We start from the raw sequence: 11,881 nt of genomic DNA on the forward strand, positions 1-11,881 counted from the left end.
GGCCGGGCTGAGGCGGGCCCCGGGCGGCGTCCGCGGAGACGGGCGCGGCGGAGGGTGGAGGGCCCACTTCTGGGTTTTTTTTTTGTACTGGGAATCGAACTCAGGACCTAGCGCTCGCCAGGCAGGCGCTTGTGCCGCTGAGCTACGTCCCCGGCCCGGGGCCCACCTCTGCCTGCGGCGGCCTGTGCGCCGGGCCTGGCGCCGGCCGGAGGCGGGGAGGAGCCCGGGGGGCCCGCTCCCAGGCGGCACTGCTGTGGGCTCTCAGCCGCGGTTTCCGAAGGTATTGGGAGGAAAGCACCGTGCAGCCCCTTGCGCAGGCTGGACGTCATGCCGGAGAAACAACCCGGTGGGCTTTCAAAGAGATGTTAGTGGGTGTTCGCGACGTTCCTTCGTGCATTCGTTCATTCCTTCATGCACTCATTCACCGTCTTTACCAGCGTGCGAGGCACACGCCGGCCTGTGATGACGAAGGACACCCCCAGCTCACCGTACCACGCTTGCAGTCTAGGAGAGCAGAGAAATTAGTACTAACAGGGAGACGAGGGGACAGCTGGCCACCGGGAGGGGAGGGCCTGCCGCTGAGGTCTAAGGCCAAGCGAGTGGGGCCTCAGAAGCCCAGGCTCACAGGTGAGTCAGTGGCGCTGATGCTGGGAGCCCTGGTGTCAGTGGACACCGGGGGAGAACTCCTGGGCCCCCACCGTGGGTGTTGGTAAGGGGAGACTGCTGTGGAACTGCCCAGTAAAAATGTAAAGGCCCAAGCCAGGCGTGGTGACGCAAGCCTGTGATTCGAGCACCAGAAGGCTGAGGCAGGAGGACACCATGAGTTCAAGGCCAACCTGGACTACACAGAGAGACCCTGTCTCAGAAAAACAAACAAAATGTATCAGGACCAAGAACCTAGACCTGAGGGCTGGATGCAGAATTGTTTCCTTGGGCCAGGGATGTAGCTCAGCACCACAGCTTCTGCATGGCAAGCACAAGGTCCTGAGTTCAATTCTCGGGACCAAAAAAAAAAAAATAGAATTGTTTCCTTGTTAGAAACAAGAAGTATTGCCAGGCGAGGTGATGCAGGTGTGTAATCCTATCACTCAGGAGGCTGAGGCAGGAGGATTGGTGCAATCGAGGCCAACCTGGGCTACAAAGTGAGCTCAAGGCCAGCCTGAACTGCATAGCGAGACCCTGTCTCAAAAAACCGAAAAAAGAATCAGGAAGTATGGCTATGCATGGGAGAGCTGCAGGCTCTGAACCCTGTGAGGTCTGCAGGCGGCTCACTGTCTGCTTCCTGGGCCTTCTGACCCCAGGTGGTCAGTGAGGCAGAGTGAAGTGCCCTCCCACCTGCAATGAGCTGCCACCTTGAACCATGAGGTCTCGCCTAGCGCAGAGGTCGGGGTGATAAGAGCAGAGGAGTCCACTTCGTTCACCAACAGGGAGGTCACAGAGGACTGGAGGAGCCGCGCGGAGGAGCTGCAGCAGCCAAGGCAGAGTGGGACCCGGGAAGCAGGGCTGCTGTTAGAAGCTGTGGCTGGAGGGGAGTAGGAGGAGGGGACCAGGGGTCAGGGGAGACTTGAAATACAGGCGAGACGTTGGTGCTGAGGAGAAGGAGCTGATGAAGGATGAACAGCTGAGGGTTAGAAAAGGTGGCAGTGCCTTACCTCCTCATGGCTGGGACAGAATTAAAGGTGGAAAGGTTTGTTTTGGCTCACAGTCTACAGAGGTTTTGTTTCATAGCGGGCTGGCTCTGAGGCAGGGCAGCGTGGCAGAGGGTCCTGGCCCAGGAGAAATAGCTCATAGTGGGGCAGGCAGGAGGCAGCAGCCTCCCCCTTACCCTCTTATTCCAGCCAGAGTGCAGCCTTAGTGCCATCCTCGCCTGGGTGGGCCTTTCGTCTTTAGTAAATCCGTTCGGTCACATCCAGAACTATGCTACAGCAGTTGGCAGACTAATCTAGGGACGCACACCCATGATCCAATCACCCCCACAGCGCCACCTGGGAGCGCGTGAGGCTGTGGGGGACTCCAGGTAGAGCCAGCAACTCCTAAGAAGTGGGAGGTGCGACGATCACCTGTCCGGCTTCGCCTGGCCGAGACTGAGGGGCTCACAGAATCCAGGAATTCATTTTGAAACCAGGACAGTGTGGAGAAACAAGATCAGCCAGCCACACTGGCGGGAGGGCCAGGGTGCAGAACATCTTTCAGGGGCAAAAAAAGAAAGGCGAGGGGACCCATTTGCACAGGGTTTGGATTTCATGGTGGACAGTGGCAGAGCCCCCTCTGTGACTTTTGGCTGGTCCATGAGGTAGGAGAGCACCAGGGCTAGATGTTTCCCCAAAGTCTCATACACTCACAGGTGGGGGGTTTCAAAAGTGGCTGGATCTAGTGTGTGAGTGTGGATTAAAGGGGAGCCCCTGGGATCAAGGGTGTGGAGTGTGGAAGCCCCGTCCTGGGCATGTATGGCACCAATCAATCAGCTTGTAGCCTGCACGGGCTATAAGGGGACAGGGCAAAGGCAGACGTGCAGCTGCTGCCATTGCTGCCTCTGCCTGCCTCCTGCCACACCATGAACTGCTTCTCCATGTCGATGCCCCTCTGCTGTGCTGCCCTGCCTGGAACCAGCTGACTATGGACTGAAACCTTTTCTCCTTTAACTTTGGGTGTTGGGTATTTTGTCTCAGCAACAAGCAAGTAGCTAAGACAGAGCTATTTGCATGCTTTACCTCTGGCCCTTGCTGTGAATGGAGAGGGGGTGGGGTGCTCTAGGGTGCAGGCTCTGGGAAAGGATTCGGGATGCAGGAGGGCTTGGGGTGAGTGCTCCCAGAGTCAATGCCTGTGGGAGGGGAGGGGCAGCCAGAGCTGGACAGGACAGCAGGAACCTGCGTTTGAGCTCTGGCGGTGCAAGGGTACTTCTGAGTCAGTTGTCCTGAGCAGGGGCTGGGAGGCCAGGCAGGGACATCTTTGGTCATAGGAGCAGGGCGCTGGGGAAGGAGGCCGGACATCATCAGGCAGCTCCCGGGCATGGACAGCCGCAATCCCAGGAGAGGACCTGTGGCCACCAGCCATCTGCGGCAGCACCCCAGCGGCAGTGGGCCAGATCCTCCAGGCTTGAGGAGACCTGAGTGCCACATCCCAGGGCTGTCACGGGAAGTGGTGTGGTTGGGTGACTGGGCAGGGAAGGCTGCTCAGAGTAGTGTGTGACTTCAGGCAAGTTAATTCGTCTCACTGCCTCCATTTTCTTGGGGTTGGTTACATGAACTTGTGGGACTATTGCGAAGCTTAAACAAATCAACGCATTCAAATGTGTTGATCCTTAAGTGAGTGAATACAAAATGAACAGGCCAGTGCATGGCTGCTGGCAGAGATGAGTATGTTGAGCCCCAGCACCCCCTGGGTGAGGGGAGAGCCCGTGGGTGTTTGGGTTCAGCCCCCCTCTCCAGTCCCCCAAAGCTCAGCTTCAGCAACAGTTCGGCATAGGGCCTCGGCAGGTTCTGGAGGAACAGGTGTGTGCTACAGAGCCTTTCCAAACATTGACAAGGAAAAGCAGTGTGAGCCCCGCCGAGTTCAGCTGCCAGAGCGCCTCGTCTGCGGCGGTGGCGCCTTCCCTCCCTCGAATGCCACTGTCCTGCATGTCACTGCACCATCCCCGTGGGGCCTAGCATCTCTGGTGGCTTCTCCTCCATCCCTGGGAGTAGAGCAAGAACGGTGCACAGGGCCTGGGGTGCGCTGTGCTGCTACTCCAGGGTGAAGGCCACTGGAACCCACAGTGGACCAGGGGACCCAGGGCTCTGTACTCAGTCTTTGCTCCACGTCCTGCCCCACCCTGCACCTCCCCAGGCCCCATGCTCATTTTGGGGTTATCAGGGTAGGAGAACAACCCGGGGATCTTCATTTCCTCTACAGTCGTCTCTGTCCCAGACACTAACATGCAAAGGACTGTAAAGCCTCGGGCTCAGGAGACTTGGCTTACAATAACAGCACATTGGGTTTTCCTCATAATGTACAGAACCAGAACAGTCCTCACCTGCTGCCTTATATCACCCTTCAAGTAGACATTTTACTATCCAGTCCAGTCGCATTTTGTAGATGGGAAAACTGAGGCTCAGAGAACTGAGATGTCTTTTCCTGCAACACTGAGTATGCTCAGGACTTAAATGCAGTCAGTGTGTGTGTGTGTGTGTGTGTGTGTGTGTGTGTGTATAGACAGAACCCAAGGCCCTGTGCATGCTAGGCAAGCCCTGTACCACTGAGCTACACCCACCCATGTTTTAAATTTTGAGATACTTCCTTGCTAAGTTGCCTAGGCTAGCTTGGAACTCATGATCCTCCTGCCTCAGCCTCCCAAGTAGTGGGATCACAGGCTTATGCCACCATGCCCAGCTTGAATTCAGGCCTTCTGTCTTCACTTTCTGTGTGTCAACTGGGTCCTGCTGTCTTTGTCCTGGAGCAACCTGAGCCACCTTGAGTTTCTCCCTGGCCTTAGTTTTTCCAGCTGTGTAATGGGAGTTACCTGCTCTGTGACTTTCTCAACCTTGGCAGCTGGGGTGAGTGGGTAGTGCAGGGAAGTTGGGGGGAGTGGGGTGCTGTCTGGTCCCTTCTGCCACCCAGCTGCCACCTCAGTGACGTCCACCACCTTCCTGTGTGGACCTTTCACTTCCACTTTATTATCACCTCATTTGTGGGATTTTAAGGTTTGTTACCTAGAGAGGAGCTCGCACCTCCAGTTCCACTTCTCAAATGCACCTTCTTCACTTGTGAAAATAACCTTATTAGCAGCAGCTAAGCTGCTGTAGCTTCCTCTGAGGGGCACCCATATAAATAAGTGCAGGAGGAACCAGGGCAGGGGAGCAACATGGCTGGCCGGGGTAGCAAGCTTGCTGGGGCCCCAGGATGCCATCTTGGGGTCGGCAGAACTGAGTGAGGGAGCCGAGCAGTCCTGAACACCCAGCCCCCTCCCGTGGGCCTCTGCACTCGCGTGGGCCTTTGCCCCCTCCTGGAAGCTTCCAAGGGCAGCCCAGCTCCCCATCTACTGGCCCCGTCTGGATTGATTCTCTGGGCAGCTCCCCCTCCGAGCAGCAAATGAAATATCGGTTACCAGGAGTGAGGCGGGAGCCAATTAACCCCAGACCTTGCCACAGCAGATGTGTCTGGAGGAAGCTGGAGCGAGAGCCATGCACACCTGCCCGGCCTCCCTGCGAAGTCATCCAATTAGGGCAGCCCCAGCAGTGGCCTTGTGCCCTCTCCGGTCCCCAGCACCCCACACACCAGGGCAGCACCAGCCCCTGGGACCGCAGCTTCCTGGGCACAGGATGCCCTGCCTGCCATTCTTCCTGGGGAGAAGCTCACTGCCAACCCCACAGCCCTCCTGGCAGGGACATTATTCCTTCATTAACCACTTCTTCCTAGAGGGGAGGCCGCCGGGTGAGGCGTCTTTCCTTCTGCAGTCTGCTGTGCCCGCTCTCTCCACTCCCACTGGCTGTGGCCCCTCTGCCCCCGCTGCCCTCGGCTGGATAAGGAGGGAGTCTCTCCTTCGGGAAACCCCAGCCGTCCCCTCTGCTCAGCAAGGCCTGGTTCAACAGGAGCTGTGTCTTCCCTCGAAGCCACTTGAGACCACAGGCCCGCGTGGAGGAATCTGCAACCCCTGGCTGCACTGGGCACACAGGTCCCAGCCCTGGGGGCAGGCAGCACAGGGAGAACCACTCCTGTGTCAGAGGCCCCTCGAACGATGGAGGAGACAGTCATGCCTTCAGGAAGCTTCCAGCCCCGTGGTGGAGACAGCCCTTGCCGTACCCCACGGCTGAGGAAAAAGCAGACTTTGCCCTTGGGAGGCCGTTGTGTGTCGGGGGAGTCCTTCCTCCGAGGCCTCCTTCGAGACAAGTGCCTGGCACTGCAGGACACTGGCCTCAGTCCAGCCCAGGTGTGCCACAGCCTTCCACACGACCAGGAGCGAGTCGCACATCTGCAGTGTGATCCCCTCGTCTGCAAATGGAGGTCCAGTCCCTCTCCAAACGACATGAGAATTGTCAAGTCACCAGGAAGCAAAGCAGGCAGCAAGCCAGGCACTGGCCGCCGAGGCAGGCACACTCACTCCATTGTACCAGGTCCGGGGCCAGCCCCTGGGGCCCAGGGCAGGGCGGGGGCCTCTGGGGGTGGTGGCTGGGTAGTGCTGGGCCAGTGTGGCTATTAAAGAATTCATAGGGCACTGTGGGCAGCGCTGAGGGCGAGGAGTGGCTTCCAATCTAATCACTGCCCATGGAGCCTCTAGTTCCAGCCAGACCTGCCGGGGGTTTTATTGGGTTTGTGGGGACCCGCAGATTTCAATCTCCAGACCCACAGGGAAGGAACAAGCAGTAAGCTAATTTTATTAAATGGCCACAGCTGGCAGTGGGGGGAAGTGAGGAGAGAAGGGTGGATAAAGAAAGTCATTCAAGCCCGACAGCCGTGACTAGGGTCCACACAAGGGGTCTGGTAGGCGGGAGGCCGGCCCTCTTCCTGTCCCTCCAGCTGAGCCATGCCAGGGAGCCCGACGGGACCTTCCCTCCCGTGGGGTTCTCCCAGAGCCACTCCACGGCTGTCTCCTGGGGGAGATGCCCCTGAACACATTGGGCTTCTGCAAGGCCAGACGTGAGGCGAGCAACGGTGGCCCTGGTTCTGTCCTGGCGACACTGACTGTGACGTTCAGCGCACGGGGAAGAGCATGGCCTTTTGGCCAGATGTCCGCACCTGCCTTTTCCTAGCTCAGTGGCCCTGGCAACTTGCATAACCTCTCCACACGTGTTCTGAGCCCACAGAGCTGCTGCACGACACGGCGCCTGTGTCCCAGCATGGGGAGGCTGGCTCGAGAGAATCACCAGAGCCCAGGAGTTTGAGACCAGCCTGGGTAACATAGCAAGACCTTCCTCTCCAAGTAAATGAGCATACAAAGAAAGCAAATGGGCAAAACAACCATATCCACATCATGGGGCACAAGCGCATTTCCCATGGACCCACTGCCCCTGCACAGCACCCAGGAGAAGATCCACTGGGGGCTCGCTGCTCCCGCTACTCCCCAGCCACCTGGGAAACCTTCGCTGCGTGACAGAGGAGCGGCGGGCACGGAGACTGCGTGCCCTGGATTCAAGTGCAACCACAGAGCTCAGCAACTACAGCACATGAAGCCAGCCCCTTAATATCCTGAAGCCTGAAATCCACCCGACCGACTACGGCGAACGCTGGCACGTGTATAAATAATAAGAGCTATGTTTATTGAGCGTGTCTGTTACACCTCTTCAGCCTACATCTCACTGATGGGGAGACAGGCCCGGGGTGATGTGCGTGGACCGAGGTCAAGCAGCCCTCAAGCAAAGCCTGCTCCTTCCTCTGCTGTCACTAAGCCAGGGTAGGTCCCAGGGGGTGACTCCCCAGGGTCGGCGTCACAGGAAGGGACAAGAACCCAGGTGTTCCGCCGTAGAGACGGCCCGCGCCAGCCAAAGCAGTGTGCACCCCCCACAGGAGGTGAGGTGGGGCAGACTGCTTCCCACGGGGCTCCCCTGCCATCGAGGGCCAGCAGGTCCGGTGTCCCTGCTGCCCTCCCCAGGGCACAGGCTGGACCTCAGGGTGGACAAGTTTTTATTACAGCTTTGGTCGGAGGGGGCGCAGCTGGGCCAGGGCTTTGGGGTGCTGGGGCACAGGGAGCTCACTGCCCCAGGCTGAGGCTGCTGGCAGGTGGGTTGGCCGGAGACAGTGGGGACAGTGCCCTCGGGCTGTCAGCCTCCCGCTCCCTCTGGGGCTGGGGCTGGCGCAGGGCTCAGTCAGAGTAGATGATGAAGCCAGAGAAGGTGCTGTACTTGTTGCTGTTGCCGCCGTGGGCTTTGCCACCGTCCAGCTTGATGAAGACCTCGTCGCCTGCGTCCAGGTGCAAGATCACGCTGTTGCTGGCATAGTCGTAGTTCTGGTCTGCGTCCTGGGCGATGGCACTGGCCCGGACCTGTCGGTGAGGCGAGGGCAGCGTGAGGCATCCCATCCCTGCTCTTCCCAGGAGGTGGGACACGGGAGCCCCGGGTCTGGGGGCTGCACATGGCATGCAAGTGTCCAGCTCAGCACCTGTGCGCCCAGAGCCCGAGGGCCTCCCCGGAAGCCCTTCCTCGCTGAGCGGTGCTCTGGAGCTGGGGACGCAGGCGGCTCTCTTCCTTTGGTGTGCTTCCTCTTTGCATTGACAGTGTGATGCCTTAACCCTGCTCTACCTGGGGACAGACAAGGCACACACCTTGGCCCATAGGTCAAGCAGCTGGGCCCTAGTGAGCGACCGTGCCAGAAACCAGGGGGCCCTTGCAGGGAGGGACACTGGGTCTGGCTGGCTGACTAAAATCACAAGCCACGGTGGGGAGCGTGGTGGTCATTCTCTAACAGCGGCGGCAACGGGCAGCCTGAGCCCAAGACCTGGGGTCCCGGGGCAGCAGGGAAGAGGCGTCCCCACAGCTCTCTCTGTCTTCCCCTTCCTAGAAGGCAGCCCCTCTGGCCCTCTCCCAGGGAAAGTGGTCTCTCCCCCTCCCCGCAGGGGACAGCAGAGGTCAGGGGCCAGGTTGCTGACTTAGCAACTCAAGTGCCCGCAGAGGCTGAGGCTGAGGCCCTGTGCCTGCACACAGCGCCCCCTCCTCGCCAATCTGCCACCCCTCCCTCCCCTCCCCAGCCTCCTCGCTGGCCTGGGATGGAGCTACTCCTGCACTTCAAGGTCCGGGTAAAAGGGGGAGGAGGAGGTGCTGTCTGTCAAGAGGCTCGGTTCCTGTTTAGAAAAATGGACACGAAGACCGAACTCACCCCGCCACTTTACCACAGCAGTCCTGACGGCAAAGAGAGGAAATTTAAATCTGGAGGGGCTCTGTGCTCCTGGGGAAGAGCTGAGAGCAGGCAGCCAGCTTCGGTATTGTTCCCTGGGCCCTAATCCTGGTAGTGTTTATTAGTACACATGCATTTCATTATCTTCGCTAATAAATTACTAGTAACAATTATTTTTATTACCCAGATTAATTTAGCCTTAACTCATTAGACCAGTGTGCTCTGTAATAGCCAAACCCATTAGAACCCTGTCATCTGTCATCAGGAATCTCCCGGTGATGTGACAGGCGTCAGAACTGTTCTGCTTATGTTTATTATTTATTCATCACCATGATTGTTGCTGTAATTGTCTTAATTATCCGCGGAGGCAGGGAGGATTGATGCCCTTCCATCCTCAGATGCTGGGGACCGGGAATGGAACCCAGGGGTCCCGGTTTTCTGTCGGGGCTGGAAGCAGCAGAGGCTTCCAGCTGCTCCCGGGGGCCGGAGAAGTTTGGAGACTGTTGCTGCGGAAGCAGGAAAGCAGAACGAGGCGCATCTCGAGGGGACATGGCTGAGCATCTCTGTAAGGGCTGCCGGGAGGGAAACTGAGGCTGTGGTCTGCTCAGGAGAACTGGCTCTGAGGGTCCAGGAAGCCTGTCCCTGTCTCTGGTCATGCTGGGGTCTTGGACAGCTGGTGTGGTCTCAGCCTGGCCTGCAGGGGACACAGCTTTCCCCTTGGCTGATGGGCCGTGCTCTGCCAGGCACTGTGGTGTGCGCTGTGGAGGGCATGGCGGGCACTGAGGGCAGCGGGGGACTCTCCTGCCCCCAGGCAAGAGGTGACTCCAGCCGGATCTACCCCACAGCCCCCAATCACACAACACCACTTCTGTCCAAACCCTGTCCATCTGTGAGCCAAGGCTGGCCACTGCCGCCATGTCGGGTCAGGAGCATGCTGACCCCAGGCCCCGGCCCGTCCTTTACTCCCCCTGCCCCTACCCAGGTTCTCGACTTTGTGTCCTCCCCCCTGGGTCTGGACCATGGCTTCTGCAGGTACCCCTGGCCCCTCCTCAGGCTACAGGCTTCTGGGGACTGAGGCCTGGAGCCCTTAGGTGAAGGGTGACCCTGAGAGGGACTGGAGCTGCCCCTCAACCGCTCTCCTCCCCCATGGAAGCCCTGCAGTCCAGATTCTGTTCCACCTTCCTAGAGAAGTTCTGGAAGATTCTTCGGGCAGCAAGCCAGGCAGGGCCAGCATGGGGCACAGGCAGCCCCAGCCCCGAAGGCCCAGGAGACGCAAACTCCTCTCTCCTGTCCTCATGCCTGGCCCTGTCATTTTCCTCTGCATACTCTAATGTCCCTGTGCCTCTCCAAGCTGGCCTTGTCTACTCACCGGGGTACCCAGGCTCCCTACACTGTCCCCTACAGAGCCAGGGCAGCCCCCACATCGCTCCTCCCAGCCCACTCCACGTGGAACTCACTAGGGGGTTGCCTGCGACACTACTTAGTCCCCCCCAGCTTGGGCCACACCGACTGGACCCTGGCACCAAGCCCCCAACCCGGTTTTTACCAGGAGCTCAGCACCAACCCATGGGAGGTCTGGTGAGACAAGGAAGCTCCCAGGCAATCAGGAGGAAGAAGTGGGGCTCCACAGAGGATGTGGGGGCTGTGGGACCCAAGCTTCTCTTGTGTTTTGGGGGGTGGGAGTGACTTAAAGCAAAGACTCCTGGGTACAGCTGCCTCCTTTTTCCTCAAAGCCTGTGGCCCCCTCCCTCGAGCCGCGTCCCCAGGCTCTTCCAGTACACAAAGGGCTGTGAGGACAGTTCTGTCTCCAGGTGAGCAAGGCAAGTCCTCCAGCCCCAGCACCCAACCTGCTGGGGCCTCCTCCCCGTCAGCTCTGGGGCTCAGGAGTGACCTCCCAGGTGGCACAGGGTCTGGGGCTCACGGTGGCCTAACGGTGGCTTCTCCACCCCTGTCTAAAGCCACAGCTTGGTGACAGCCCAAACTTTCTTTGGGAAAGGAAGACCCTATCAGTGAAGGCCACGCTGCATCCCTTGGTGCCTGACTCAGGTCCTGCGGGCTGTCTGCAGAGCAGCCTCCAGGGCACGCAGCCTCCCGGGGCACCCGGCCTCCCTTTTGGTCAGGAACCAAGGACAAAGAGGAGAGACTCGGGAAGCCAGGGAGACACAGGTGGGAGACGCGGCGGTAAACAGCGGGGAGGGGGCTCGGACCGGGGGAGAGAGACCAGAAAGGGGGCGGCAGAGAGGAACGCGGGAAGCAAGAGAAAGAAGGAGGAGAGAAAGGAGAAAGGAGCCAAGGGACAGGCGGAAACCAGGGGAGGGGGAGGCGTGGGCAGGGGACAGGGAGGAGGGGACACACTTCCAAGTACCGCAGGCCAGCTGCGGACCCTTCCCTTCCCGACCCCAAGGCCCAAGAGGTCAGGGTAGCGCTGCAGCCCGAGGGCTTCCTCCCCGCTGTTGCTTCCCACCGGGGGACATTCCTTCCACCTCCCTCCAGCCCCGGGGTCCCCTCCTTTCAGGAGAACCCTCGCCTGACCTAATCAGCTTGCTGGGAGCCTCGCGCGGGAGGTGGGCTCCAGGAGCTGGGGAGGCTCTGCCCCTCGGGCACGGCCAGGTCCAGCGGGTGGCGTGGGGGGGGTTCCAAGGAGAGCGCCGCGCACCTGGGCAGGACCGGATCCCACCCCTTGCAGAAGTTGGACCTGGGAGGCCGCCGGGGAAACTTTTCCCGGGAGGCGGCCTCCTAGCAGGAAGGGACTGCGCATTTCCGGGCTCGACAGGAGGGTGCAGACCGCCCGAGGGTCCGCTGCGGCGCACGCCCGCCGCCGCCGCCGCCGCGAATCGCCCACCTGGCCGTTCTTGCACAGGTCCGCCCACATGCTCGTGCCGTCGCCGCCGCGCATCAGGACGTGGTAGGTGAAGAAGTAGGTGCCCGGGATGCTGCACGTGAACTTGCCGCTGGCCGCGTCGTAGCTGTTGCCCAGGTTGGTGACCACGTCGTCGAACTTGAGCACCTCGTAGCCCTCGTGTGGGTTCTTGAGGCCGGCGTAGAAGGCCACGCGCGGCACCGTGGTGTAGGTGGCGGC

The 11,881-nt window shown here is 59.8% G+C and overlaps 1 protein-coding gene across 1 annotated transcript; it reads right to left on the reverse strand.

Moving 5' to 3' along the window:
* Window positions 1–6,329: 6,329 nt before the first annotated feature.
* C1ql1 (complement component 1, q subcomponent-like 1) lies at window positions 6,330–11,881 on the reverse strand (the record flags this gene model as incomplete). The annotated part of the gene is given in 2 exon segments (XM_005394651.2): window positions 6,330–7,954; window positions 11,645–11,881. Coding segments are annotated over 2 exon segments (417 nt in total), but the record flags the coding sequence as incomplete, so codon positions are not given.

This window comes from Chinchilla lanigera, unplaced genomic scaffold, assembly GCF_000276665.1.
Source record: "Chinchilla lanigera isolate Chin_1 unplaced genomic scaffold, ChiLan1.0 scaffold00050, whole genome shotgun sequence".
Taxonomy (NCBI): domain Eukaryota; kingdom Metazoa; phylum Chordata; class Mammalia; order Rodentia; family Chinchillidae; genus Chinchilla; species Chinchilla lanigera.